The 24,325-nt window shown below is 48.7% G+C and overlaps 1 protein-coding gene across 1 annotated transcript; it reads right to left on the bottom strand.

The window, feature by feature from the left end:
- Positions 1-7,484: 7,484 nt before the first annotated feature.
- On the bottom strand, positions 7,485-12,930 carry LOC126991171 (proline-rich protein 36-like). Its single transcript, XM_050849932.1, has 4 exons — positions 12,898-12,930; positions 12,164-12,635; positions 8,313-8,539; positions 7,485-7,553 (listed from the first exon to the last, which is right to left on the bottom strand). Exons 1-4 carry the CDS (start codon positions 12,928-12,930, stop codon positions 7,485-7,487), a joined length of 801 nt encoding a protein of 266 aa, XP_050705889.1.
- Between the last annotated feature and the right edge of the window lie 11,395 nt (positions 12,931-24,325).

Here is a 24,325-nt window from a genome sequence, read left to right as displayed (position 1 = left end):
GTATATACGCTGTACTATAAAGCCAGACTTAATATACTATGCTCTAGTGAAGTTTTCGATATTTTCTTACATATAGTAATATCATATATATAAATAATATAAAAAAAATCAGGAAAATTAATAATTATTTTGTCTCAGCCTTCTGCGCCTAAGGACAAAAACCTTAGCTACTATTTTTTTACATCCCCGCGGGGCCCCTGAAGCGCGGGGCCGTAGCACGTGCTACATGGGCTACTACTACCGGTTTCAGGGGCCGTGTTCCCTTGTTTTTCGCAAATAAAACTTTAACAAAGCGTCGGACAAGGATGTCATTTTGGCAGTGGATGTTTGAGACTCCGACCTAATGCGCAATACTATGAGTTGGTGTCACATGTGGATAATGAATCACTTATATGAGTAAATTTTGGGTAAACTTTGCTGAAAGTTAAAGGCAATGTGAGCGAGGCTAGCCCCGCCCCGCTCATCTTCTCGTGACGTCGATGTGACGTTTAGCTCTGACGCATGAATAATCATCCATCCAACCAGCAATTATGACATCTTACTGCTTCACACACACACACACACACTGGGAGCGGATCGTGTGTTGTAAAGACGTATTAATCTAACCCTGTATAGTTTTTTTCCCTCCTTTCGTCTTTGTCGTAGCGGGAGGAGGAAAGGGAGAGGGTGGACGAGGGAACAGGTGAAGGAGTGCAGAAGAGAGGGAGATAACAGAAGCGTGGGTGAGAAAGGCGGAAAGGTTGGGAGGAGAGGAGGGAGTGTAGGAGTGAGAGGGTAGAAAGAACAGCATGAGAAAGAGGAAGGACGGGAAGGAAGAAGAACGGAGAAAAGAATGTACAGAAAGGGAGGGAGAGAAAAAGAAGCGTAGGAGAGAAGAAAGAAAGGGAGGGAAGGGAAGAAGAAAAGAGATGAGGCAGTGTAGAAGACGGAGGGTAGACACAGAAGTATAGGACAGAAGAGAGAAAAGAGAGGAAAGGGAAGAAAACGGGAAAGAAGGGGAGGGAATATGGCATGGGGGGGATGAAAGGGAAGGAGACGGAAGACAGAAGAGAGGGTGAGAGCAAGGAAGTAGGAAGGGTACGAGTAAAAGGGAATAAAGTGGGGGAGAGAGGCAGAGAGGAAGGAAGAGCAGAATCAGAATCTTCTTGGTCTCTTAACTGACTCTTGGTCATCCTCTCCTAGCCGTTTCGGTGAAACTTTCTCAGTTGCGCTAAACATATCGAAAGCCTTCGATAGAGTCTGGTACACGTCTTTGCTTTCTAAACTGCCCTCTTACGGTTTCTATCCTTCTCTCTGTTCCGTTATCTCCAGTTTCATCTCCGGCCGTTCTATCTCTGCGGTGGTAGACGGTCACTGTTCTTCCCCTAAACTTATTAACAGTGGCGTTCCACAGGGCTCTGTCCTATCACCCACTGTCTTCCTGTTATTCATCAATGATCTTCTTTCCATAACAAACTGTCCTGTCCACTCATACGCCGACGACTCCACTCTGCATTATTCAACTTTTCAACAAAATACCTCAACAGAAATTGCACGACTCCAGGCTGGAGGCTGCAGAACGCTTAACCTCAGACCTTGCAATCATTTCCGATTGGGGTAAAAGGAACCTTGTGTCCTTCAATGCCTCAAAAACCCAATTTCTCCCCCTATCATCTCAACACAATCTTCCAAACACCTATCCCCTATTCTTCGATAACACTCAGCTGTCACCTTCTTCATCACTAAATATCCTCGGTTTATCTTTAGGTCAAAATCTCAACTGGAAACTTTACATCTCCTCTCTCACTAAATAAGCTTCCTCGAGGTTGGGCGTTCTGTATCGTCTCCGCCAGTTCTTCTCCCACGCACAGATGCTTTCCATTTATAAGGGGTTTGTCCGCCCTCGTATGGCGTATGCATCTCACGTGTGGGGGAGCTCCACTCACACAGCTTTTCTGGACAGAAAAGTCTTCTACCTCTTAAATTCCGCTGCCATGTTGCCTCTCTTTTTTATCTATTATCGATATTTTCACGCTGACTGCTCTTCTGAACTTGCTAACTGCACGCCTCCCCCCTCCCGCGGCCCCGCTGCACACTTTCTACTCATGTTCATCCCTATACTGTCTAAACCCCTTATGCAAGTGTTAACCAGCATCTCCATTATTTCATCCCCTTCACTGGTAAACACTGGAACGGCCTTCCTTCGTCTGTATTTCCTCCTGCTTATGACTTGACCTCTTTCAAGAAGAGTGTATCAAGACACCTCGCCACCCGAAATTGACCTCTCTTTTGGTTACTCTTTACTTATGTCTCTCTTTGTTGCCCTTGAGTCGTCTCTTTTGATGTAAAAAAAAAGAATCAGAATCAGAAATTTATTTTTCATTATTACAATGGTTATGCTTGCATTATAATGAGTGTATTAAATGCTAGAAATCTTGGAGACAGAGCTGAGAACTGTTGTAAGAGTAATGAAATATCATATGGCATTACAACCGACACGGATACACTATAATAAGATTCAGGATAACAGTAAAGGTAAAAAAAATATACAACGATGATACCGCACATGTGCAATACTTAAAATAAAATAAAATAAATAATATTAAAAATAACATTAAACAAGATAAAAAAAAAATTCAATGATATAAAATACAATACAATGAAATAAGAAAAGCTAAAACGTTGGTCTTAGACACACTTAAAATGAGTGATCGTAAAAATGAAACCGTAAAAAGTAAAATATTAAAACATTGGTCTCAGACACTTAATTTAAGTGAGTGATCGTAAAAGTGAAACAGTAAAAAAAGATAAAAATAAAACATTGGTCTCAGACACACTTAATTTAAGAGAGTGATCATAAAATTGAAACAGTAAGAGATAAAATATTAAAACATGGGTCTCAGACACACTTAATTTAAGAGAGTGATCGTAAAAGTGAAACAGTAAAAAGTAAAATATTAAAACATTGGTCTCAGACACACTTAAAATATGTGATAGAAAAAGTGAAACAGTAAAAAACAAAACATTGAAACATTGGTCTCAGGCGCACTTAAGATGAGTTACCTTATAAGAGAAACAGTAAGAGTGATGACCTAACCAGCATTAGAAAGTACACAGGAGAAGAAGGTAAGGAAGCAAGGAGAGGGAAAGAGAGGGATGGAGGGGAATGGAAAGGAGGAAATGGTGGTGGAAGGGATCGAGAGAGAGGGAGGAAGGGTAAAAGCTGAAGGGAAAGCGAGCAGGTAGGCCTGAAGTAGGAGTACGAGGAGTACGAGGAGATAGGGAGGTAAAGGGAATAAAGGAGGGATAGATAACGGGGAGATAGGAGGAAAGGAAGGGTAGAAGAGAGAGAGAGAGAGAGAGAGAGAGAGAGAGAGAGAGAGAGAGAGAGAGAGAGAGAGAGAGTATACCTAGCCCTCCGGTTCATGGTCTTAAACGAATTAAAAATGCAGACACGTTTCTGAAATTGAATCCGTGGAAGTGATGGCGGGAGTGTGCGTGCCGGGGGGCGAGGGTGGCGGGGAGGGACAACTCTGTGGCGCTATGATGACAGGGTGAGAGCGGGATGATACCATTTCTCTTCCGGGAGTCGTTAGGAGAAGATGGACCGTCACATGTATTGGCTGGCATTTGCCTTCTGCACCATCGCTCTTGCCTCCTCGAAGGTAAGTGTTTTGTGTGTGTGTATATATATATATATATATATATATATATATATATATATATATATATATATATAGATATATATATATATATATATATATATATATATATATATAATAGGTTAGTCACTACACTGTCATGTGCATATAGCATGTAGTACCAAAGACTGTATTTTCCATGCAGAGGATAAGTAATGTCCCACGAGTAAAACTTTTTCGCATATATAAAATATGTTCATATAAGCATCATCCTTATGTACAGGGATGAACTACTGTTACTTTGTGTGTGTGTGTGTGTGTGTGAGAGAGAGAGAGAGAGAGAGAGAGCTTTCGGTTGAGTCGGTGATTACTACTGCGTCATCGTTAAACGTCACATTGACATCACGACATGAACGACAGGCGGTGCACACATGACGACGCGCCTGGCCTCGCTGCCCGTGCCCGCATATTTTAGTGAAGTTTACCCTAAACTTACTCCTACAAGCTGTAATCATCCACATTTGGCGCCTAAACCTATTTTTGCCTATTTGGTCGGGGTCTCAAATATCCTCTTCCCAAATAGCATCTCTCTCCGACGTTTTGTTAAAGTGTTATTTTCGAAAAAAAAAAAATTGTCTGACAAGGCCCCTGAAACGCTCGCTTAGTAATTTTCTGATATACTAATAACACACTACGCAGGTTTTGATGCACTGAGCCAATTTGTGGTCAAATAATATGAAATTATACATTATATAGCATCCCTGTCCGACGCTTTGTTGTAGTGTTATTTTGAAAAACTGTGTGACAAGGCTCCTGAAACGCTTAGTAATTTTATAATATGCTAATAACACACTACGTCTGAAAATATCACCAAAATAACAGAACAAAAAAAACTTTCTGGAGAGAAGTTAAAAGAAAAATGGGGGAGACAAAATAATGAGATTTGTAGCATGAAGAGGAGAGACGGGGAGCTTGTGAGAGGGAATGAGGAGATAAGGGAGGCGTGGAAGCAGCACTTTCAAACTGTAATGAATGAGAGTGTGGGGAGGGAGACCAGAAGTGACTAGTGTATATAGGAATATAGATCAATGTAGGGCGGCCAGATCCGCAGGGGAGGGTACAGAGAGGTGAGGCAATGAAGAAGATCAAAGTAGAAAAAGCCCGTGGAGCTGATGGCATACCAGCAGAAATGTTGAAGTATGGAAGAGGTGAAGTTGTGGAATGGATGTTATGGATATGTAACCCAGCATGGGACCAGGGTGAGGTGTCAGAGGATTGGAAAAAAAGCTGTTGTTGTGCCGCTGTACAAAGGGAAAGGAAGCAGAGGTTATGTAATAGTTATAGGGAAATAAGTCTACTCAGGGTGGCAGGAAAAGTGTATGTAAGGTTTTTGATTGAGAAGATGAAGAAAATATCTTTGAAAAGTGTAGGCGATGAACAAGGGTTTTTAGGAAAGGGAGGGGTTCTGAAGACGAAATATTTGCAATCAAAATGTTAGCTGAAAAATACCTACAAATGAATAGTAAGCTGTTTGCTGCTTTCATGAACCTAGAGAAGGCATATGACAGGGTTGACAGGAAGGGTTTATGGGGTGTGGTGTGGGAGGGCATTTGTGGAGGAAATCGGATCTTTCTACTAGGATGCGAATGCTTCAGTACGCGTGAATGGTGAGTTGATTGAGAGTTCTGGTGTGGGTGTTGGTGTGAGACAGGGGTGTGTGATGTCACCATGGCTTTTTAAAGTGTACATGAACGGTTGTAGGAGAGAGATGAAAGCCAGAGTGGGGGAGCTTGGTACAAGGCCGAAAGTGAGAGATACTGAGGAATCAATGGTTGCGGGCCAGTTTAAAAATGATTGTGTTGTTGGCAGAGAATGAGGAGACGCTGCAGAGGACAGTGGATGAGTTTGACAGGGTGTGTAAGAGGAGAAAGCCGAGAGTGAATGCTGGAAAGAGTAAGTTTAAGGTATTTAATAGGACGAGGGAGCAGGTCATTGATTTTGCAAAGCCGTACAGAGCTAGAGCAGAGAGCATAAAGAAGTGCTGGATAAGGCTGGAGGAAAAGAGGACGGAGGGGGTGACTGAGTTTAAATATTTAGGGACAGTTTTATATACGCATGTAGGTATGGAAGGTGGGGTGAGGGAAAGAGCAGGGAAGGGCAGATAGGTAGTAGGTGTGTTATAGAAAGTTATGAGAGGAGGAAGTGTGAGCATGGAGGTGAAAAAGTGAATAAGGAACAGTATTCTCCTGCCAACTCGGGCATAAGGATCATAGACGTGGACATGGAATGCAGCACAACAATCAAGAATACGTGCAGTGGCAATGAGTTATATAAGAGGTGCATGTAGTGGGTCAGGATGGGATGAAGAAAGTAATGAAAGTGTGTATGAGCGTTTGGAATGGGTGTGACAGCCCAAGGAGTGGAGTGTGGAGTGGTGGAGTGGGTGAAGCGTGGTACGCTGATATGCTTTGGACACGTGATAAGCATGGAGGAAAATGGATTTGTGAAGAAAGTTTATGAGGGAAGGATTGAGGGAGGAGGTGTCAGGGAAAGACCACCTGTGCAGTGGATCGATAGGGTGAGCAAGATTTGGAAGTGGCAGGACTGAGCGTGATGAGAGGGAGTGCAAGAACAGGGAGAGATGGAGACACTTCTGCCCCGGCCACCCCTTGAAGGGAAGTTCCAGTGAGGGAACAGGGCGTCGGAGATATAGATAGACTAGATAGACGATATGGAATTATTTATGAACTTGTGTTATAGGGGAAAACAACCCGCTCCTGACAATAGGGAAATGCACTCTTGGACGTGGTGCTGCTTTCAGTTCTGGTGCAGATGTCCTGGACGTGATGAATGCATCTCGTGGTTTTTCCTTGCAACTGTAGTATGTGGCAACATTAAACACATGCATCATCAGTACTTTTCAGTATGTAGTTGTACCTGTGTGTTCGTGGTTATGTTCCCTTGTGTGTGCGGGGGGAAGGGGGCACATGCATGCGCTCCTGCCTGTTTTTATTGCCTATTTATATATTTTTTGAGCTAACGGAGTGGTGTGTGTGTAATTCAACACGGTATGATCACGAGTTGGACTCGCTTTCGCCAGCAGGTACCCTCCCGACGAGACCAGGTGCACATTATCGTCGATCTCTGGGTACTGCCAAGACTTCACACACCCCACACCCCATCCCCCTTGCTCATGAGGGGAAAGTAACCACTCCTAGTCAACCGAAAGAATCCGGCCTGAGCGTGGCTCGAACCGCCGTCTGTTTGGCCGTTAAGCCTCGCAGCGCAGCGCTCTACCGATTGAACTACCGGAGCGGAGCGGTAGCGTGTGTGTGTGTGTGTGTGTGTGTGTGTGTGTGTGTGTGTGTGTGTAATCACCTCTTGGTCTTCTGCGGGTCTCTCTCGAGACAGCCAGCCGTTCCCCTTCGGAAGAGCACAAAGCTCATAGTACCGATCTTTGGGTAGGACTGAGACTGTGTGTGTGTGTGTGTGTGTGTGTGAGAGAGAGAGAGAGAGAGAGAGAGAGAGAGAGAGAGAGAGAGAGAGAGAGAGAGAGAGAGAGAGAGAGAGAGAGAGAGAGATACACTATCTCTTTCTTTCCAACAGGACGAGGAGCGTGCGGCGACTCCAATCATTCTTGACGTGAGTACAGAATCCAGTATTTTTCACTTTTTTTAAGTACTGCTTTTATTACTTGGGACTTCAGGTCTCTTGGGCCAAGACCAAGGTACAGGTGTTTGGAGGCTTGCTACATGAAACAGTACAGTCTGTTCATGCGTGTGGCGAGGACATTGAGATCGCGGAAAAAAGTCACATATTTTAGTAGAGTAGTTTAGAACGACGGCGAGTTTCGCCAAAAAAGTCTTACGGCTGATTGGCCGGCCCCACGCTGTTATGGACTCGCTCAGAAGGAGTGTATGGCGTTGTCGACACCTGTATACATGGAAGGAAAACTCTCAATCTTCCAGTTCTTTGTGCTCCCTGTCTTTTCCTAAGGCTGTGAGACATGGATTGTTGAGTGGTGGAGTGCGTGCAGTGTCGTGCGTTGAGATGGTTTGGACACGTGATGATAATGGGGGAGAATGATTTTGTGAAGAGAGTTAATGAGAGAAGGATTGAGGGAGGAGGTGTAGGGAAAGACCACCTGTGAAGTGGACTGTAGCAGTAGCCTAGACCGCTACGTGAAAGCCAAGCATTGCTGCTTGTGTGCTTTCGGCCGCCGAACGAAGCTGTGAGCTTCGCCGTTGGAAGTCCGCTAGGGCAAACCTTTGTAGGTTAATAGATACAACTATTAACTAGTGGTGACTCCATTGAGGAAGACATTTATTTTACAGAATATACATGTATTTAAATGTTGTGAATGAATATTTACAATGGTGATATCCAGTAGTACTTACAATAATGGCTCTTTGATGATGATGCTTGAACATGATGTTGCTTATAATATTTATAATGATTATGTACATTTATTTATATGTAGTGACTCGTAACAAAAGAGATTGATGTGTGATGGATATGTGTAATAGATGAAATAGAATAGTGTGTGTTGAGAGTGAGAGAAAAGAAAGAGAACGTGATGACTTAAGGGTAGACTGAAGAAACGGAAGATGGAGAGAACGAGAAAGAAAATGGTGTGCGTTAATGGGTCACTACATAACTCCCCCCCTAGTGACGAGGGAGGAGGAACGTTACATGTTTCTTGCGGCACTGGATTTTGTCTGTAAGCACTGGACTGGGGGACACTGACACGGTGTTGGTGGGTGGAGGATCCGGCCGCAGGAGGTACGCGGGCTTGACCCGGTCGATGGCGATGACATCGGATTTGCCGTGGCGGTCGATTGTGATGTTCTTCCGCGTCCTCTTGATGACGGTGAAGGGGCCATCGTATGGTTGCTGCAGAGGCTTCTTTGTGGCGTCCACTCGCACGAACACGTGTGTGCAGGTGTCGAGGTCCTGGCTCACGAACGTTTTGGATGGTGATGTACGTGGCGGCACTGGCTGGAGTCTCTGCATTGCGTTCTTGAGGTTCCTGGCGTAGTCCTGTATGTCGCAGGGAGGGCCAGGAGTGGGCGAGAGAACCTCTCCTGGGAGGCGGAGAGTGGTGCCGTACAGGAGCTCTGCAGAGGAGTGGCCAAAGTCTTCTTTGAGGGACGTCCGTATGCCGAGGAGGGCTAGAGGCAGAGTCGTAGTCCAGTCGCTGCGGTCCTGAACTGTTGCTGCCAGCGAGGCCTTGAGTTGGCGGTGGAAGCGCTCGACAAGGCCATTTGACTGAGGATGGTAGCTGGCGGTTCTGATCCGCTTAATCCCCAGGATGGACATGACCTTGTCCCAAAGGCTCGACTCGAACTGGCTTCCACGGTCGGATGTGAGGCTGAGAGGCGTACCGAAGCGCGACACCCAGGTGTTGACGAAGGCTCTGGCGATGGTGTCCGTTGTTATGTCTTCGACCGGGACAGCTTCGGGCCAGCGTGTGAATCTGTCAACGCAGGTGAGGAGGTACTTGTAGCCGTTGGAGTGTGGGAGTGGGCCGACGAGGTCGACGTGGACGTGTTCGAGTCTGGAGGATCGGGGCGTGAACGCTGCTGGAGGCGAGACGGTGTGGCGCGTCACCTTGGAAGCCTGGCACTGGACGCAGGTGCGGGTCCAGTCTCTGACGTCCTTGTTGATCCCCGTCCATATGAAGCGCGAGGACATCATGCGTTGTGACGCTCGTATCCCGGGGTGAGAGAGGTCGTGCAGCTGGCGGAAGAGAGGATACCGGTGGTTCTTCGGCAGGTAGGGCCGGATGGTGGCGGTAGATGAGTTAGCGTACAGGTGCACGTTGGTCCCGGGGAACTCGACTCGCCTCATCGACAAAGCGGGGTTATCCTTCAATTGCTGCAGCTCGGCGTCGTCGACTTGGTCTGCAGCAATGGCGGCATAGTCGATGAGGGAGGAGGATGTTGCAAAGATGTTACGGGAGAGAGCGTCAGCGGGGATGTTGTCTTCGCCTTTGACGTACCGGATGTCTGTCGTGAACTGAGAGATGAAGTCGATGTGGCGCAGCTGCCTGGGAGAGTAGGTGGACTTGTTGTTGATGAAGGTTGTGGCAAGAGGCTTGTGGTCGGTGTAAATGTGAAATTCCCGGCCTTCGACGAAGTACCTGAAGCGCTTGACAGCCTTGTAGATGGCGAGAAGTTCTCTGTCGAAGGCGCTGTACTTCTTCTCGGCGTTGTTGAGTTTCTGTGAGAAGAATGCAATGGGTCTCCAGGCTCCGTTTACGTGCTGCTGCAAGACTCCACCAACGCCGGTGTCTGAGGCATCCGTGGAGATTGAAGTAGTGGCGTCTGGAGTAGGGAAGCTGAGTGTGGTAACAGCCTTCAGTGCCTCCTTGGCTTTGAGAAAGGCATCGTCAGCTTCGGGAGTCCAGGCGAGTGTGACGGACTGGCCTCTCTTGCAGGGCTTGATCATGGAGTAGAGTGGTTGGAAGATGAGCGCGCAGTGTGGAATGAAGCGGTTGTAGTAGTTGATCATCCCGAGGAACTGCTTGAGCTGGCGCTGAGTTGTCGGCTTCGGGAACTGTTGAATGGCGTCGCAGCGGGAAGAGATGGGAGTGATGCCTGAAGGAGAGACGGTGTGGCCGAGGAAGTCAACGGAGGTAACACCAAACTCTGACTTGTCAACGCTTATCTGGATGCCGTAGTCCTGGAGACGGGCGAAAACTTGCTCCAGGTGTCGGCGGTGTGTGTCAGCGTCAGGACTGGCGATGAGGACGTCGTCGATGTAGGCGAAGCAGAATGTCAGTCCTCGCAGCACTTCGTCCATGAACCTCTGGAAGGTTTGTGCAGAGTTCTTGAGTCCAAAGGGCATCCGTACGTACTCGTACAAGCCGAAAGGTGTAACGATGGCTGTCTTCGGGATGTCTGCTGGGTTGACTGGGATCTGGTGGAAGGCTTTTATGAGGTCGATCCTGGTGTATATAGTGGAACCAGCAAGCTGTGAGGAGAACTCCTGAATATTCGGCACCGGATAGCGATCCATGACGGTGCGCGACTCGTACCGTTCTTCTTGGGCACGACGTGGAGGGCAGACGACCAGTTGCTTGAGCTGGGGCGGATAACACCTTGGCCCATCAGCGACTCGAACTCGGCCTTGGCTTGTTGGTAGCGTTCTGGAGCTAAGCGGCGAGCCTTGGCGTATGTTGGTGGTCCGGTCGTCTCGATGTGGTGCGTGACGTGGTGCTTCACAGGCTTGTTCGCTGTGTGTGGCTGCGTCAGCGTCGGGAAGGACTTGAGGAGAGACGCGAACCGGTTGTTTGCGCGGATGGTGGAGATGTGGCTTTCGCCTGCTGCTGCTCTGGTCCTGGTTGAGTTGGATGTCAGTGGATCCAGGAGCTTGCGACTCTTGAGGTCGATCAGGAGATTGTAGTGAGACAGGAAATCGGCGCCCAGGATAGGTTGTGAAACTGTTGCCACGTAGAAGGTCCACTCGAACGACCTGCGAAGGTTGAGGTTGAGCTGGAGCGTCTGTTTCTTGAAGACAGGGATCCCCGTGCCGTTAGCTGCGTAGAGGCGAGCGATGGTTGGTAAGGACCTCTGGCTTGGTGTGGCGGGGAGGACGCTGACTTCGGCTCCAGTGTCGATGAGGAAGTTGGTGCGGGAGAGTGGATCGAAGATGTGGAACAGCTTCGAGGTGTGTTGGCGGACGCTGTGAGCTGTTAGTCCACGCCCGGGCTGTTGTGACGAACCCTGGAAGCCGTAGGGAGATGTGCACTGCCTGGCATCCTTGCCGAACCTCCTGTGGTAGTAGCAGACGCCGGAGCTATGTGAGGGGCTACTACTGGAGGTGGAGTGGCGGCGGGGTGACGAGGAGTGGTGGTGCGGTGACGAGGAGTGGTGGTGTGGCGACGAGGAGTGGCTGTGCGGTGACGAGGAGTGGCTGTGTGGTGACGAGGACTGGCGTCGTTGGCTCCTGATGTCCTCCCTGAGCGTACTGACCTCTGTTCGTAGCTTGGCGATAAGAGCCGTGAGCTGGTGGGTCAGACTGTCGCTGGCGACGGTGGGGGCATGGAGGCTGGCCACGTCCTGCGCAGCGTCGTCGTCGGACACCTTGGAGGGGCACGTTAGGGCAGGGTCGGTGTCGGACGTGGAGGCCATGACCGCGTGTAGAGGCGCTGGCAGTGTAGCCAGGGGCCGCGGCGGCTGGAGGCCGAGAGTCGCGTCAGGCATCCCGTATGTGTAACGGAGCACAGCACTAAGCGGTAACTACGTCGGGGAAGCACTGACTACCGACGGGGAGCACTGCCGGGAGGGGCGTCACTAACACATTCACTCGCTCAGGCGGTTAAGCAGCGGGCGTCACTGCACTGGTGCTGGCTTGTCATGCCAGGGCTTCACTGAACAAACACCTGCACTGTCTTCAGCGTCACTACACATTCCACGAGCTAAGGGAAGGCGCAGGGGGTTGCCAGAGGCCACGGCGGCAGGAGGGCCGCTGCTGGAACAGCAGTGGTGAAGGCGATGCCGTGGAGGTAGGTAGGCGACGGCAAGGAAACCGGGGATCACAGCGGCAGGAGGCTGGTGAGGCGGCGAGTGACTGGTGTGTCGGGCTGGCGAAGAAGGGAGGCAGCCGTGGGTGCGAGGCGGTGGTCAGACTGGCTGAAGCCTGAGGAGTCACTCGTAGAAGCGGGCGGGGCGAGGTACCGCGGCGAAGGTGAGACAGCATAGGGGCGGCGTTGGAATGGCTGGCTGGGGATGGGCAGAGAGTGGCGAGGTACCACGGCGAGTAGGGCGACACCTGCGTGGAAGGGGGCTGGGCTGCTGGCGAGTCTTCGGATGGGCCGAGGCGAGGTGGCGCGGGCGAGGGCACGAACTTGCCGGCGGCGGGAGAGCCTCGGATCACGTTGGAGAGGCCGGAGGCGGAGCGCGACCTGCTGCGGGCCGGTGGATCCTCCGGGGGCGGTAGCTTGGGCCGCGACGGAACGGACGAAGCATGGCCAGCAGCGACAGCAGCAAATAACCGAGGTGTACCTCGTAACTCAGGTCCGGAGGTCACCAATTGTAGCAGTAGCCTAGACCGCTACGTGAAAGCCAAGCATTGCTGCTTGTGTGCTTTCGGCCGCCGAACGAAGCTGTGAGCTTCGCCGTTGTAAGTCCGCTAGGGCAAGCCTTTGTAGGTTAATAGATACAACTATTAACTAGTGGTGACTCCATCGAGGAAGACATTTATTTTACAGAATATACATGTATTTAAATGTTGTGAATGAATATTTACAATGGTGATATCCAGTAGTACTTACAATAATGGCTCTTTGATGATGATGCTTGAACATGATGTTGCTTATAATATTTATAATGATTATGTACATTTATTTATATGTAGTGACTCGTAACAAAAGAGATTGATGTGTGATGGATATGTGTAATAGATGAAATAGAATAGTGTGTGTTGAGAGAGAGAGAAAAGAAAGAGAACGTGATGACTTAAGGGTAGACTGAAGAAACGAAAGATGGAAAGAACGAGAGAGAAAATGGTGTGCGTTAATGGGTCACAACAGGACCAAAAGTGTGAGCCAGCACTGGAGCAAGATTCTGAAGTGGCAGGATTGAGCGTGCTGAGGAGTGCCAGAAAATAGGGAGATGGAGACACTTCTTCCGCTGTCACCCCCTTAAGGGAAGTTCCCGTAAGGGAACAGGGCGCCGGAGATATAGATATAATTGAAAGGCGATATGGAATTATTTATGAAATTGTCTTATAGGGAACAAAACGCTACTGACAATAGGGAAATGCACTATTGGACGTGGTGCTGCTTTCAGTTCTGGTGCAGATGTCCTGGACGTGATGAATGCATCTCGCGGTTTGTCCTTGCAACTGTAGTATGTGGCAACATTAAACACATGCATCATCAGTACTTTTCAGTATGTAGTTGTACCTGTGTGTTCGTGGTTATGTTCCCTTGTGTGTGCGGGGGGAAGGGGGCACATGCATGCGCTCCTGCCTGTTTTTATTGCCTATTTATATATTTTTTGAGCTAACGGAGTGGTGTGTGTGTAATTCAACACGGTATGATCACGAGTTGGACTCGCTTTCGCCAGCAGGTACCCTCCCGACGAGACCAGGTGCACATTATCGTCGATCTCTGGGTACTGCCAAGACCTCACACACCACACACCCCATCCCCCTTGCCCAAGAGGGAACTGTAACCACTCCTAGTCAACCGAAAAAATCCGGCCTGAGCGGGGATCGAACCGCCGTCTGTTTGGCCGTTAAGCCTCGCAGCGCAGCGCTCTATAGATTGAACCACCGGAGCGGTGTGTGTGTGTGTGTGTGTGTGTGTGTGTGTGTGTGTGTATGTGTGTGTGTGTGTGTGTGTAATCACCTCTTTGTCTTCTGCGGGTCTTTCTCGAGACAGCCAGCCGTTCCCCTTCGGAAGAGCACATAGCTAATAGTACCGATCTTTGGGTAAGACTGAGACTGTGTGTGTGTGTGTGTGTGTGTGAGAGAGAGAGAGAGATACACTATCTCTTTCTTTCCAACAGGACGAGGAGCGTGCGGCGACTCCAATCATTCTTGACGTGAGTACAGAATCCAGTATTTTTCACTTTTTTTAAGTACTGCTTTTATTACTTGGGACTTCAGGTCTCTTGGGCCAAGACCAAGGTACAGGTGTTTGGAGGCTTGCTACATGAAACAGTACAGTCTGTTCATGCGTGTGGCGAGGACATTGAGATCGCGGAAAAAAGTCACATATTTTAGTAGAGTAGTTTAGAACGACGGCGAGTTTCGCCAAAAAAGTCTTACGGCTGATTGGCCGGCCCACGCTGTTATGGACTCGCTCAGCAGGAGTGTATGGCGTTGTCGACACCTGTATACATGGAAGGAAAACTCTCAATCTTCCAGTTCTTTGTGCTCCCTGTCTTTTCCTAAGGCTGTGAGACATGGATTGTTGAGTGGTGGAGTGCGTGCAGTGTCGTGCGTTGAGATGGTTTGGACACGTGATGATAATGGGGGAGAATGATTTTGTGAAGAGAGTTAATGAGAGAAGGATTGAGGGAGGAGGTGTAGGGAAAGACCACCTGTGAAGTGGACCAAAAGTGTGAGCCAGCACTGGAGCAAGATTCTGAAGTGGCAGGATTGAGCGTGCTGAGGAGTGCCAGAAAATAGGGAGATGGAGACACTTCTTCCGCTGTCACCCCCTTAAGGGAAGTTCCCGTAAGGGAACAGGGCGCCGGAGATATAGATATAATTGAAAGGCGATATGGAATTATTTATGAAATTGTCTTATAGGGAACAAAACGCTACTGACAATAGGGAAATGCACTCTTGGACGTGGTGCTGCTTTCAGTTCTGGTGCAGATGTCCTGGACGTGATGAATGCATCTCGCGGTTTGTCCTTGCAACTGTAGTATGTGGCAACATTAAACACATGCAGCGCGCTGAACGTGTCATCAGTACTTTTCAGTATGTAGTTGTACCTGTGTGTTCGTGGTTATGTTCCTTTGTGTGTGCGGGGGGAAGGGGGCACATGCATGCGCTCCTGCCTGTTTTTATTGCCTATTTATATATTTTTAATAATGAGTCTGGTTCGGTAGGATTTCTTGGTGGGTCCTGATGGTTGGCCCCAGCCCGTTGTGGCGCAGGCAAGTATTTATGTGGCGCCATCTTGCTTGGCTCATGCTGCCCCCCGGAGCTCATCAATGACCCAAACTTTTAGAGAGAGAGAATCTAGAGTCCGTGTCGATAGGTGGTCTTCTGGACAGCATGTTGGTACTTTTAGGCCACTCGGCAGTGGCTAAAAAATCTCAGATTGTTGCACCGGACGGGGTACGGACCCTCGTCGTCCTGGACGCGATGCCGTCACGCTAACCACTCAGCCGCCGCCTTCCCGAACATTACTGACTAGATTATCCTGAGTTGCTCTAACAAGGTCTTGTGTATTATTTAGTCGAGTTGGCTCAGTAACCATGTGCCTTAGGTATTTATCCTCTAAAATATCAAGTAATCTGTGTGTGTGTGTGTGTGTGTGTGTGTGTGTGTTAGAGAGAGAGAGAGAGAGAGAGAGAGAGAGAGAGAGAGAGAGAGAGAGAGGGCAAGGCAGGGCAGAACTGTCCTCTGTAAAGATAGTAAATAAACTCTACAGACAACAAAAGGCCAGTGTCGTAAAACTGCGGAACTTCATGGCTGAATCTCTGTCGGCCATTGACAGCCTTGCAGCGACAGCCCTGAGCACCGACGCCTCTCCCGTCACTCTCGCAACCAGGTAAAATAGACTTGGACTGGACCGAAGTCTGCTCAGAGATTCCGCAGTGGAAAACGTGGTGGCACTCGGGTAAGCCCCGCACACTGAAAAGTTTCCCACGTCATCGACATCGAAACTAACGGCGACGTTGGCCAGCAATCAGGGCAGGCAATCCAGCCCCCTCCTACCAAGACCCGCCCCGACACTGTCACCAGCCTACGTGACACCACCCCCCTTTACCACTCTACCGCCGCCGCAACTATCCTGCACCCCACTGCCACCACTGCCGCTTCTCCAGTCCCTAGCCATCACTACAGCAACACAGTCACCCCGAGAAGAGGAGGACGTGGACGACCCAACGTATCCCGCCGACAGCCGAGAGGAAACAACAACACTAACGCCGCCGACGTAACCACCACAACAACCAACAACAACTACAGCACCAACAACAGCAACCATTGGAGAGACCGAGCCACTCCCATCCCACCACACTGTAGTAAGTGCCTTCTACGTGGCCACACCCGCAATCTCTGCACGGTGTGCGAATACTGTGATAAGCGGGGACACACCGAGGACGTCTGTCGTACACGCCAGGCCGAGGAGAGAAGGCGTCTCGTGTGTGAGTACTGCATAAGGCCGGGCCATACAGATGAACAGTGCTTCACGTGAACAGCAGAGGCAAGACAAGAACGCCTCTTTCGAGCCCTGCTGTCGGAAAGACCAATTCCCCCAGGAGCAACCAACAACCCCCACACCACACTCAATCTCACCAACTATAATCATGGCACCTAATACCCTCAGGATCCTGTCCGCCAATGTCCGCGGCTTCCGCACCAATGTGGGCGAGCTCACGCACACTGTCCTCCAGGCAGGAGCTGAAATCATGGTTGCCGTGGAGACATTTCTGAATGGCAACTGCGTAACAACCTGCGACAGGACCCCGGGCTATTGTCACTTGGCACGACACGACCGTGCTACGAGACGGAGGAGGAGTCGCTGTGTGCCACCGGGAGGGACTACAGATGCAGCTACTCCCTGTACCGGCTCCCGAGAAGATGAAACTGCTGTTCTTCCGCCTTCTCCTGTCCGACAAGAGTTCTGCCCTGCTCTGCACTCTATACCGCCCTCATTGGCAAGGCCGTGCCCCATTAGCATTCGGATTCCTCACCGACCAGCTCGACACCATCATGGCCACCGACGACTGCCAGAATATCGTAAGCGCGGGTGACCTGAACCAACATCTGGTTAATAGGGCCTTTACAGAACTGACAGTGGTCCACGGGCTCATCAATCACGACACCTTTCCCACTCATGTGAGGGGTGGCTCTCTGGACCCTGTACTAACCGACCTCCATGAAGACTCCTTGCACTGCCTTCAACTGAACAGTGTCGGCAGCTCTGACCACCATGAAGTGCTCAGTGATTCTGGCCTTGCCCCTGCTAGTGATGAAACAAGCCAGCGGACAATATGGGTATGGGCGCGCGCCGACTGGCAGGCCACAAGCATGACCTGGCTGCCACCACCTGGGACACCATCCTCACAGGAGATCTGGACCACAATGTATCAGCCTTCACCACCACCCTCCTAAACATCCAGGCCCGACACATCTCCCATAGAATACATAACATCGACCCACGTGAACCATGGTTCTGTCATAGTTGTCGCCTCGCGGCCGAGGAAAAGTATAGGACCTGGACTCGCTACAGACGCCACCCCACACAGCGACACAAAGCCCTCCACCGTGCTGCCTGCAAGGCCATGACAAGGACAGTCGCATGGGCCAGAAAAAGTTGGGAAAACAACGTCAAGAGGAAGCTGTCCGCTGACCAATTCGACCCCAAGCAATGGTGGTCCTTGGTAAAGGAGAGGCAGGGCACCGCCATCCAGGACAGAATCCTGTCCCTCAAAACGGCAGTTGGCGAATGGGTGGCTAAAAACAAGGACGAAGCGGACCTCCTGGCAACACATTTCAGCAGAAAAAATGAGTGTCCCTGAGCCAGAGAGGCAGCCTCCCGCCCTTACCCGCCTGTGTGACACTATCATGGACAGCCTGATGATAGCAGAGGACGCCGTGGCTCGACACCTCCGCAGTCTGAACACTAAAAAGGTTCCAGGCCCAGACGGCATCAGCCTCTTCCTCCTAAAGCACTGTGCTGAAGAGCTAACTCAACCCCTCACTCTTCTATTCCGTCAGTGCTTACGGAGCGGCTCCTGGCCAATCCTGTGAAAGGAGGCAAGTGTCACACCCGTGCACAAGAAGCGAGAGAGGACAGACCCTGCCAACTACCGCTCCATCTCGCTCCTGTTAGTGGTCACTAAGCTCCTGGAGCGGATCATTGCTGAACAGCTGACACGCCACCTGGAGGTGCATCACCTCATGCCCACACGACAGCACGGATTTAGAAAGGGACGCTCCGCCTCAGACTTCCTCCTCCTGCCATCCAAAGCCTGGCACGACAGCCTGGATTCAGGCCGTCCCTCAATCGTCGTTGCCCTCGACATCACAGGGGCTTTCGACTATGTGGGGCATGGCGGCCTGATTGCCAAACTTCAGCAGCTCGGGGTCACGGGACAGCTGCTGGAGCTGCTGTCGTGCTACCTGCGAGGCGCAACCTGAAAGTCGTTGTGGGGGGATGCACGTCCGCAACGTACCCGGTGGAGGCCTCTGTTCCACAGGGGTCGGTCCTGAATCCCATCTTGTGGAACATCTTCCTAAATGACCTCCTCCAGAGCCTCCCGGCAGTCTCGGCTTACGCAGACGACTACACCCTGAGCTGCAGCTACTCCAGGGAGGAGACCGAAAATGTCATTGACAACATCAACCGCAACTCGGGGATATCACTCCTGGGAAAGACGGTGGCAAGTCTCGTTTGCTACCGAGAAGACCTAGGGCATGATTATATCACGCTCAGCTGAGGACGCCAGAGTACTCGAGGGGCTCCATCAACATCCTCGAGAACGTGGCGCGCAAGGCGTCCCTGAGAGTGACACTCCTGCGTCGAGTCCGCCACCTTCGCGACACTGATGGACTCGTAAGGCTGTATAAGGCCCATGTGAGGCCCATCATGGAGTACAGCCCCCTCACATGGATGATTATCGCCCAGTGCCACCTCTCCCTGTTGGACCAGGTGCAGAGGCATGCCGAACGCCTCATATACGGTGCCAGTGACCAACAGCACCAGCAGCAGCAGCAGGGACGACAAGGGGGACACCGGCAATGCCAACAGCAACGACAACACCAGCACCACCGTCACCACTCGAGACGGGACGTCCCCCGCCACCAGATGGATAGTCTGGAGCACCGCAGGAGGGTCGGTGCCCTCACAGTGCTGCACAAGGCCCAGGTGCAGCACACACCACACCTCGCGGCCCTCGGAGTCCCGTGGAGGAGGTCAGAGCGAGCTACGAGAGCGGTATCGTCCGGTGATCTTCTCCCCGAATTCCCGAGGACCCGTATGCTGAGGTGTCAGCGGGCCTTCACCTGTACCACAGCAACGCTGTGGAACGCCTTCTCGGCCGAAGTGGACCTCTCAGGCTTGAGTATACAGCGCGTCAAAACAACTGTCCATCTGTGGTGTCATGCACGTGACAGTGTCTAAGAACAATACGGATTTAACGGGGCCACTCCCACACTAATATAAAAGAACAAACTACTGGGCAAGCTTTGGAATAGGTGCCCTTTTGGAAGAGGGCTCCTCTAGCTCGTGTCACCCCATGCCCCTTTTTGTACACTTGTGTTTAAATAGAGAGAGAGAGAGAGAGAGAGAGAGAGAGAGAGAGAGAGAGAGAGAGAGAGAGAGAGAGAGAGAGAGAGAGAGAGAGAGAGAGAGAGAGAGAGAGAGAGAGAGAGAGAGAGAGAGAGAGAGAGAGAGAGATACATTGCCTCTTTCTTTCCAACAGGACGAGGAGCGTACGGTGACTCCAATCATTCTTGATGTAAGTACTGAATCCAATATTTTGACTTATTTTTTAAGTTCTGCTTTTACTACTTGGGATTTCAAGTCTCCTGGGCCAAGAACAAGTTACAGGTGTTTGGAGGCTTGCTAGATAAAACAGTACAGTCTGTTCATGCGTGTGGCGAGGACATTACGATCGCGGAAAAGTTCACATATCTTGGTAGAGTAGTTCAGAACAACGGTGAGTCTCGCCAGAAGGTCTTGCGGCTGATCGGCCTGGCCCACGCCGTTATGGACTCGCTCAGCAGGAGTGTATGGCTTTGTCGATACTTGTGTAGAAGGATAGAGCTCCCGATCTGCCAGTCCTTTGTGCTTCCTGCCTCTCTCTGAGGCTGTGAGACATTGACACTGAACAGTAACTGGAAGAGGCGGATAGATACGTTCAGTAATAAGTGAATAGCTGGAATGACTGTGTCAGACCGGCAACTGCTCCGTGACACTGATTCGACATATATTAGCCGCACAGTCCGTCAACGCCAACACCAGCTATACAGGCATGTGGCAGGCTACCCAGAAGCCGACCTGCTCATCGGGTTGTTTTTGTAAGAGACAACCCTGAGTGGAGGAGGTCAAGGGGACGTCCAGAGTTCATGGCTTGAGCAAATCGATCTTTCCTTTTTACAGTATCACAAATATCCACTATTTTATTTTCCATTGATCTGATATTTTCTTTATAGTATCACAATCTAATGCCCAGCGATTATTTCCAGCTCATTGAACATTTAACACTCAATTTATCTTTGATTCTCAAACACCAATCAATAGCCATGATCGGTTATGATACGAATTATCTCATTTTCAGTCTGAAGGACTACACAAAACTGGTCATTCGCTGAGTGGTTGATTTCAGGCTTCTTATACTTCATATAATTTATGCATTCTTCTCAGCCATGGAGCACTCCTTTGATTTATGATCTCCAGCACATTTGAAACATTTTTGGCCTTCTCCATTGTTCTAGGCAGTACAGTTGGCCTCAAGATGGCCGTATCTTTGATAATGATAATATATGATTGCATGGTATCTATATCTTACAGTGTACACTACTCATTCTAGTTTTATCTTGTCATGATGGTTGTGGATCAGCTTATTGAAAATCTTCTCAATTTTCCTCTCAACTCCTAGGATCGAATTTAGGAACTCATTCCTGTTTAACAGTGTATCAGTTATCTTAGCCTCGATCTCCTCCTTATGCACATTGCAGAGCATGATCTTTGGCCTTAATTTTCCCACACTGTGCTAACTTGCTCTACATTTTCTAATTCCTGAGCTGCTTCATTCCTTATATTCTCATCATCAAAGTTCATAACAATGTTACCTCCACTCGTGAATCTTGAATCAGTAATCTGAATGCCTTGTAATGCCTGGGAAACTTCATTTTTCATCGCAATAGCCTTTTTATCTTGATCAGAGGCCTTCGCGACAAGAAGATGCTTCTTCCTCCTCTGTTTTGCTTTATAAATCTTTGCTTTCTAAACTACCCTCCCACAGCTTCTATCCGTCTCTCTGTACTTTTATCTCTAGTTTCATCTAAGACCGATCTATCTCTGCTGTGGTAGACAATCACTCTTCTTACCCTAAACCTATCAACATTGCTGTTTCACAGGGCTCTGTTCTATCTCCCACTTATTCATTTGTTCATTAATGATCTCTTCCAAGCAAATTATTATATATCCAACTTTCCACCAAAGACCACTCTGCATCTATTTTTTATATGTTTAGGCCTATGGCGCCGGTAGGCTTTCTTGGTGGGGCTTGATGGTCGAACCCAGCTCGTTGTGGAGTAAGCAAGTGTTTACGGTGGTACCATCTCACGCTGGCCCCGGAGGTCATCTTTGAGCCTTCCTTTAGAGAGATAATCTAGAGTCCGGGTTCATAAGTGGTCCTCAGAACAGCATGTGGGTAGTCTTAGGCCACTCGGCGATGGCTGAAAACTCCCAGCTGTGGCGGCGGGCAGGTCTTGAAACTGCTTCCTCCTGGACGCTGCGCCTTCACACTAACTCAGCCTCCCTCCCTGACTACTCAACCCCAATTATCCAATATTTTTAACAGAAAACAATTTAAACAGGTATTGCGGACCTTCAGACCTTCAGGCTGCTAAACGCTTAACTGAGACTTTGGTATCATATTTGAGCAGGGTAGAGATAACTTGGTGTCCTTCAGTGTCTCGAAAACTCAATTTTTCCACCTCTAAATTCGTCAGTGTTTCAAACACCTATCCTCTATTATCCGATATATCTCAACTGACAGTTTGTTTTACATTGAACCCTTTCGTTCAATCCTCAGCTCGCTATCTTAACTGATAATTGCTCATCTCTTACTAAATCAACTTCAACGAAGTTAGGCGTTCTGTATCGTCTCCACCAGTTGTTTTCACATCCCAGATGCTGTCCATTTACTAAGACTTTTTCCTTCCTCTTATGGAGTATCTATCTCATGTGTGTGTGTGTGTGTGTGTGTGTGTGTGTAATAGGCGCACCTAACAATACCATAGCCGATCGAGGATTCAGGAGGTTTCCTAAGTTGAAGAAGGTAATCTTATACTTGTATTTCGTAAAGAATCCTTATAACCATAAACTAATTAAAATTATGAGTATTCGTTTTCTTGAACACAATATTCAATAAACAACAGAACAATAATATGAAAATACGTATAGCTACCGTTGCCAGATTGTCGTACTCAGATTATAATATTTAACGGTTTCTGACGCCTAACTATTGCCAAGAAACATCAGGATCTTACTCTTTTAACGATAACTATAAATTAGTTTCGTTTTTGGAGCCCAGAAGACAGTTTTGGGGCAGGAAGTCGGGAAATATAATCGGCTGAGTACGACAATCTGGCAATAATCTGTGGCCGAGGCAGCAGCAGCCTGCCATGTTGAGGGTGTCAGATACCTAAAATAGCACACTTTTACTGCGCAAAGCAGGTGATGTCACTTATTGTGACTTCGTGAGCTTTCATATTTATCTATTTGTGTATATTTCATGGTGGCAAAACTTAAATTACTAGTTTCATTTTTACTAGTGACACGAATTTGTGATTGTTTTTCACAATAGAATTTCACTCTAATAAGTGAATCAGACTCCACAGAAATATTACCAGTGTGTGTATGAATGAATACAAAGATAAACACATACTCTGATTTAACTCTAGGATGTCTCGTGGATCATTAATAAATAAAAACAAAATATCCGGCTGAACTACTCTTTAGCCATGACCTTTAATGGCGTCCAAAAAACAGTCCCTCCGCCAAGTTTGTACCCTACATTTGGTAATGTTAAGTGCGCCTATTAACCGCAGAGAGAGAGAGAGAGAGAGAGAGAGACTTACACTATCTCTTCCTTTCCAACAGGACGAGGAAAGTATGGTGACTCCGATCATTCTTGATGTAAGTACAGAATCCATTAATTTCTCCTTTTTTAAGTGCTGCTTTTATTACTTGGGACTTCAGGTCTCCTGGGCCAAGACCAAGGTACAGGTGTTTGGAGGCTTGCTGGATGAAACAGTACAGTCTGTTCATGCGTGTGGCGAGGACATTGAGATCTCGTAATATTTCATAATCCTTGGTAGAGTAGTTCAGAACAACGGTGAGTCTTGCCATAAAGTTATATGGCGGATTGGCCTGGCTCCCGGTGTTATGACCAAGCTCATCGCGAGTGTCTGGCGTTGTCGATACCTGCGTAGAAGGACAAAGATGCGGATCTTCGAGTCCCCTGTGCTTCCTGTCTTTCTCTAAGGCTGTGAGACATGAACACTGAACAGTAACTTGAAGAGGCCGATTGAAGAGGCAGCATTTGGTAATAAGTATATCGCTGGAATGACTTTGTGTCAAACCAGCGACTACTCCGTATATTTAACATATATTATCTGCATAGTCCGTTAATCTGAATACCGGTGATACCAGTACGGAAAACTCAGGTACCGGCGATACCAGTACCGGTACCTGGTGGTGGCGCCAGTTTCGAGTATCACCTCAGTACCAATACACTTAGTGCCGCCAGTACCGGTACTTAGATAATCGGCAGTATCCTAACAACGCATGCCTCGATTGGGAAAAGATGAAGTTTACAAAATAAATGATTCTCAACAAAATGTAAGCTCTTGTGGACTACGAACGTTAGAAAAATGCAAACAATAACAACAGGATCCATCAAGACAAATCTTTTGGCCATCACCTGAAGTGGGATCCAATTAAGACACTTCTCATCCCTGCCTAAAGTCGGAAGCTCTAGGCAGTATTAACAACTTATATAATGTACTACTGTGTAACCTTTTAAAGGATATGACAACTGTAGGTGAAAGAAAAAAATGTTAGAGTGTGTTCAGCTACTCCTTTTTTTTACAACAGAGGAGACGGCTCAAAGGCAACAAAAATAATGTAGAAAAAAAAGCCCGCCATTCACCGATCCCACAACAGACAACAATAAAGAGTGGCCAAAAGAGAGGTCAATTTCGGGTGGAGATGTGTCTTGATAAACTCTTCTTGGAGGAGGTCAAGTCATAGGCAGAGGGAAATGCAGACGAAGGGT

This window comes from Eriocheir sinensis, chromosome 6, assembly GCF_024679095.1.
Source record: "Eriocheir sinensis breed Jianghai 21 chromosome 6, ASM2467909v1, whole genome shotgun sequence".
In the NCBI taxonomy this organism is placed as follows: domain Eukaryota; kingdom Metazoa; phylum Arthropoda; class Malacostraca; order Decapoda; family Varunidae; genus Eriocheir; species Eriocheir sinensis.
The sequence above is the reverse complement of the archived record's forward strand: the minus strand, read 5'-3'. Positions and strand labels throughout refer to the sequence as shown.

Excerpts from the sequence above, each read along its gene's own strand:
- LOC126991171 (XM_050849932.1), bottom strand. The coding sequence starts at position 12,930 with ATGTTCAAGCATCATCATCAAAGAGCCATTATT. Across the intron at positions 12,636-12,897 it reads ATCATCAAAGAGCCATTATT|TTACGAGGTACACCTCGGTT; the intron begins GTAAGTACTACT and ends TCCGGACCTGAG. Across the intron at positions 8,540-12,163 it reads CTCACCAGCCTCCTGCCGCT|TGGACGCCACAAAGAAGCCT; the intron begins GTGATCCCCGGT and ends TGTTCGTGCGAG.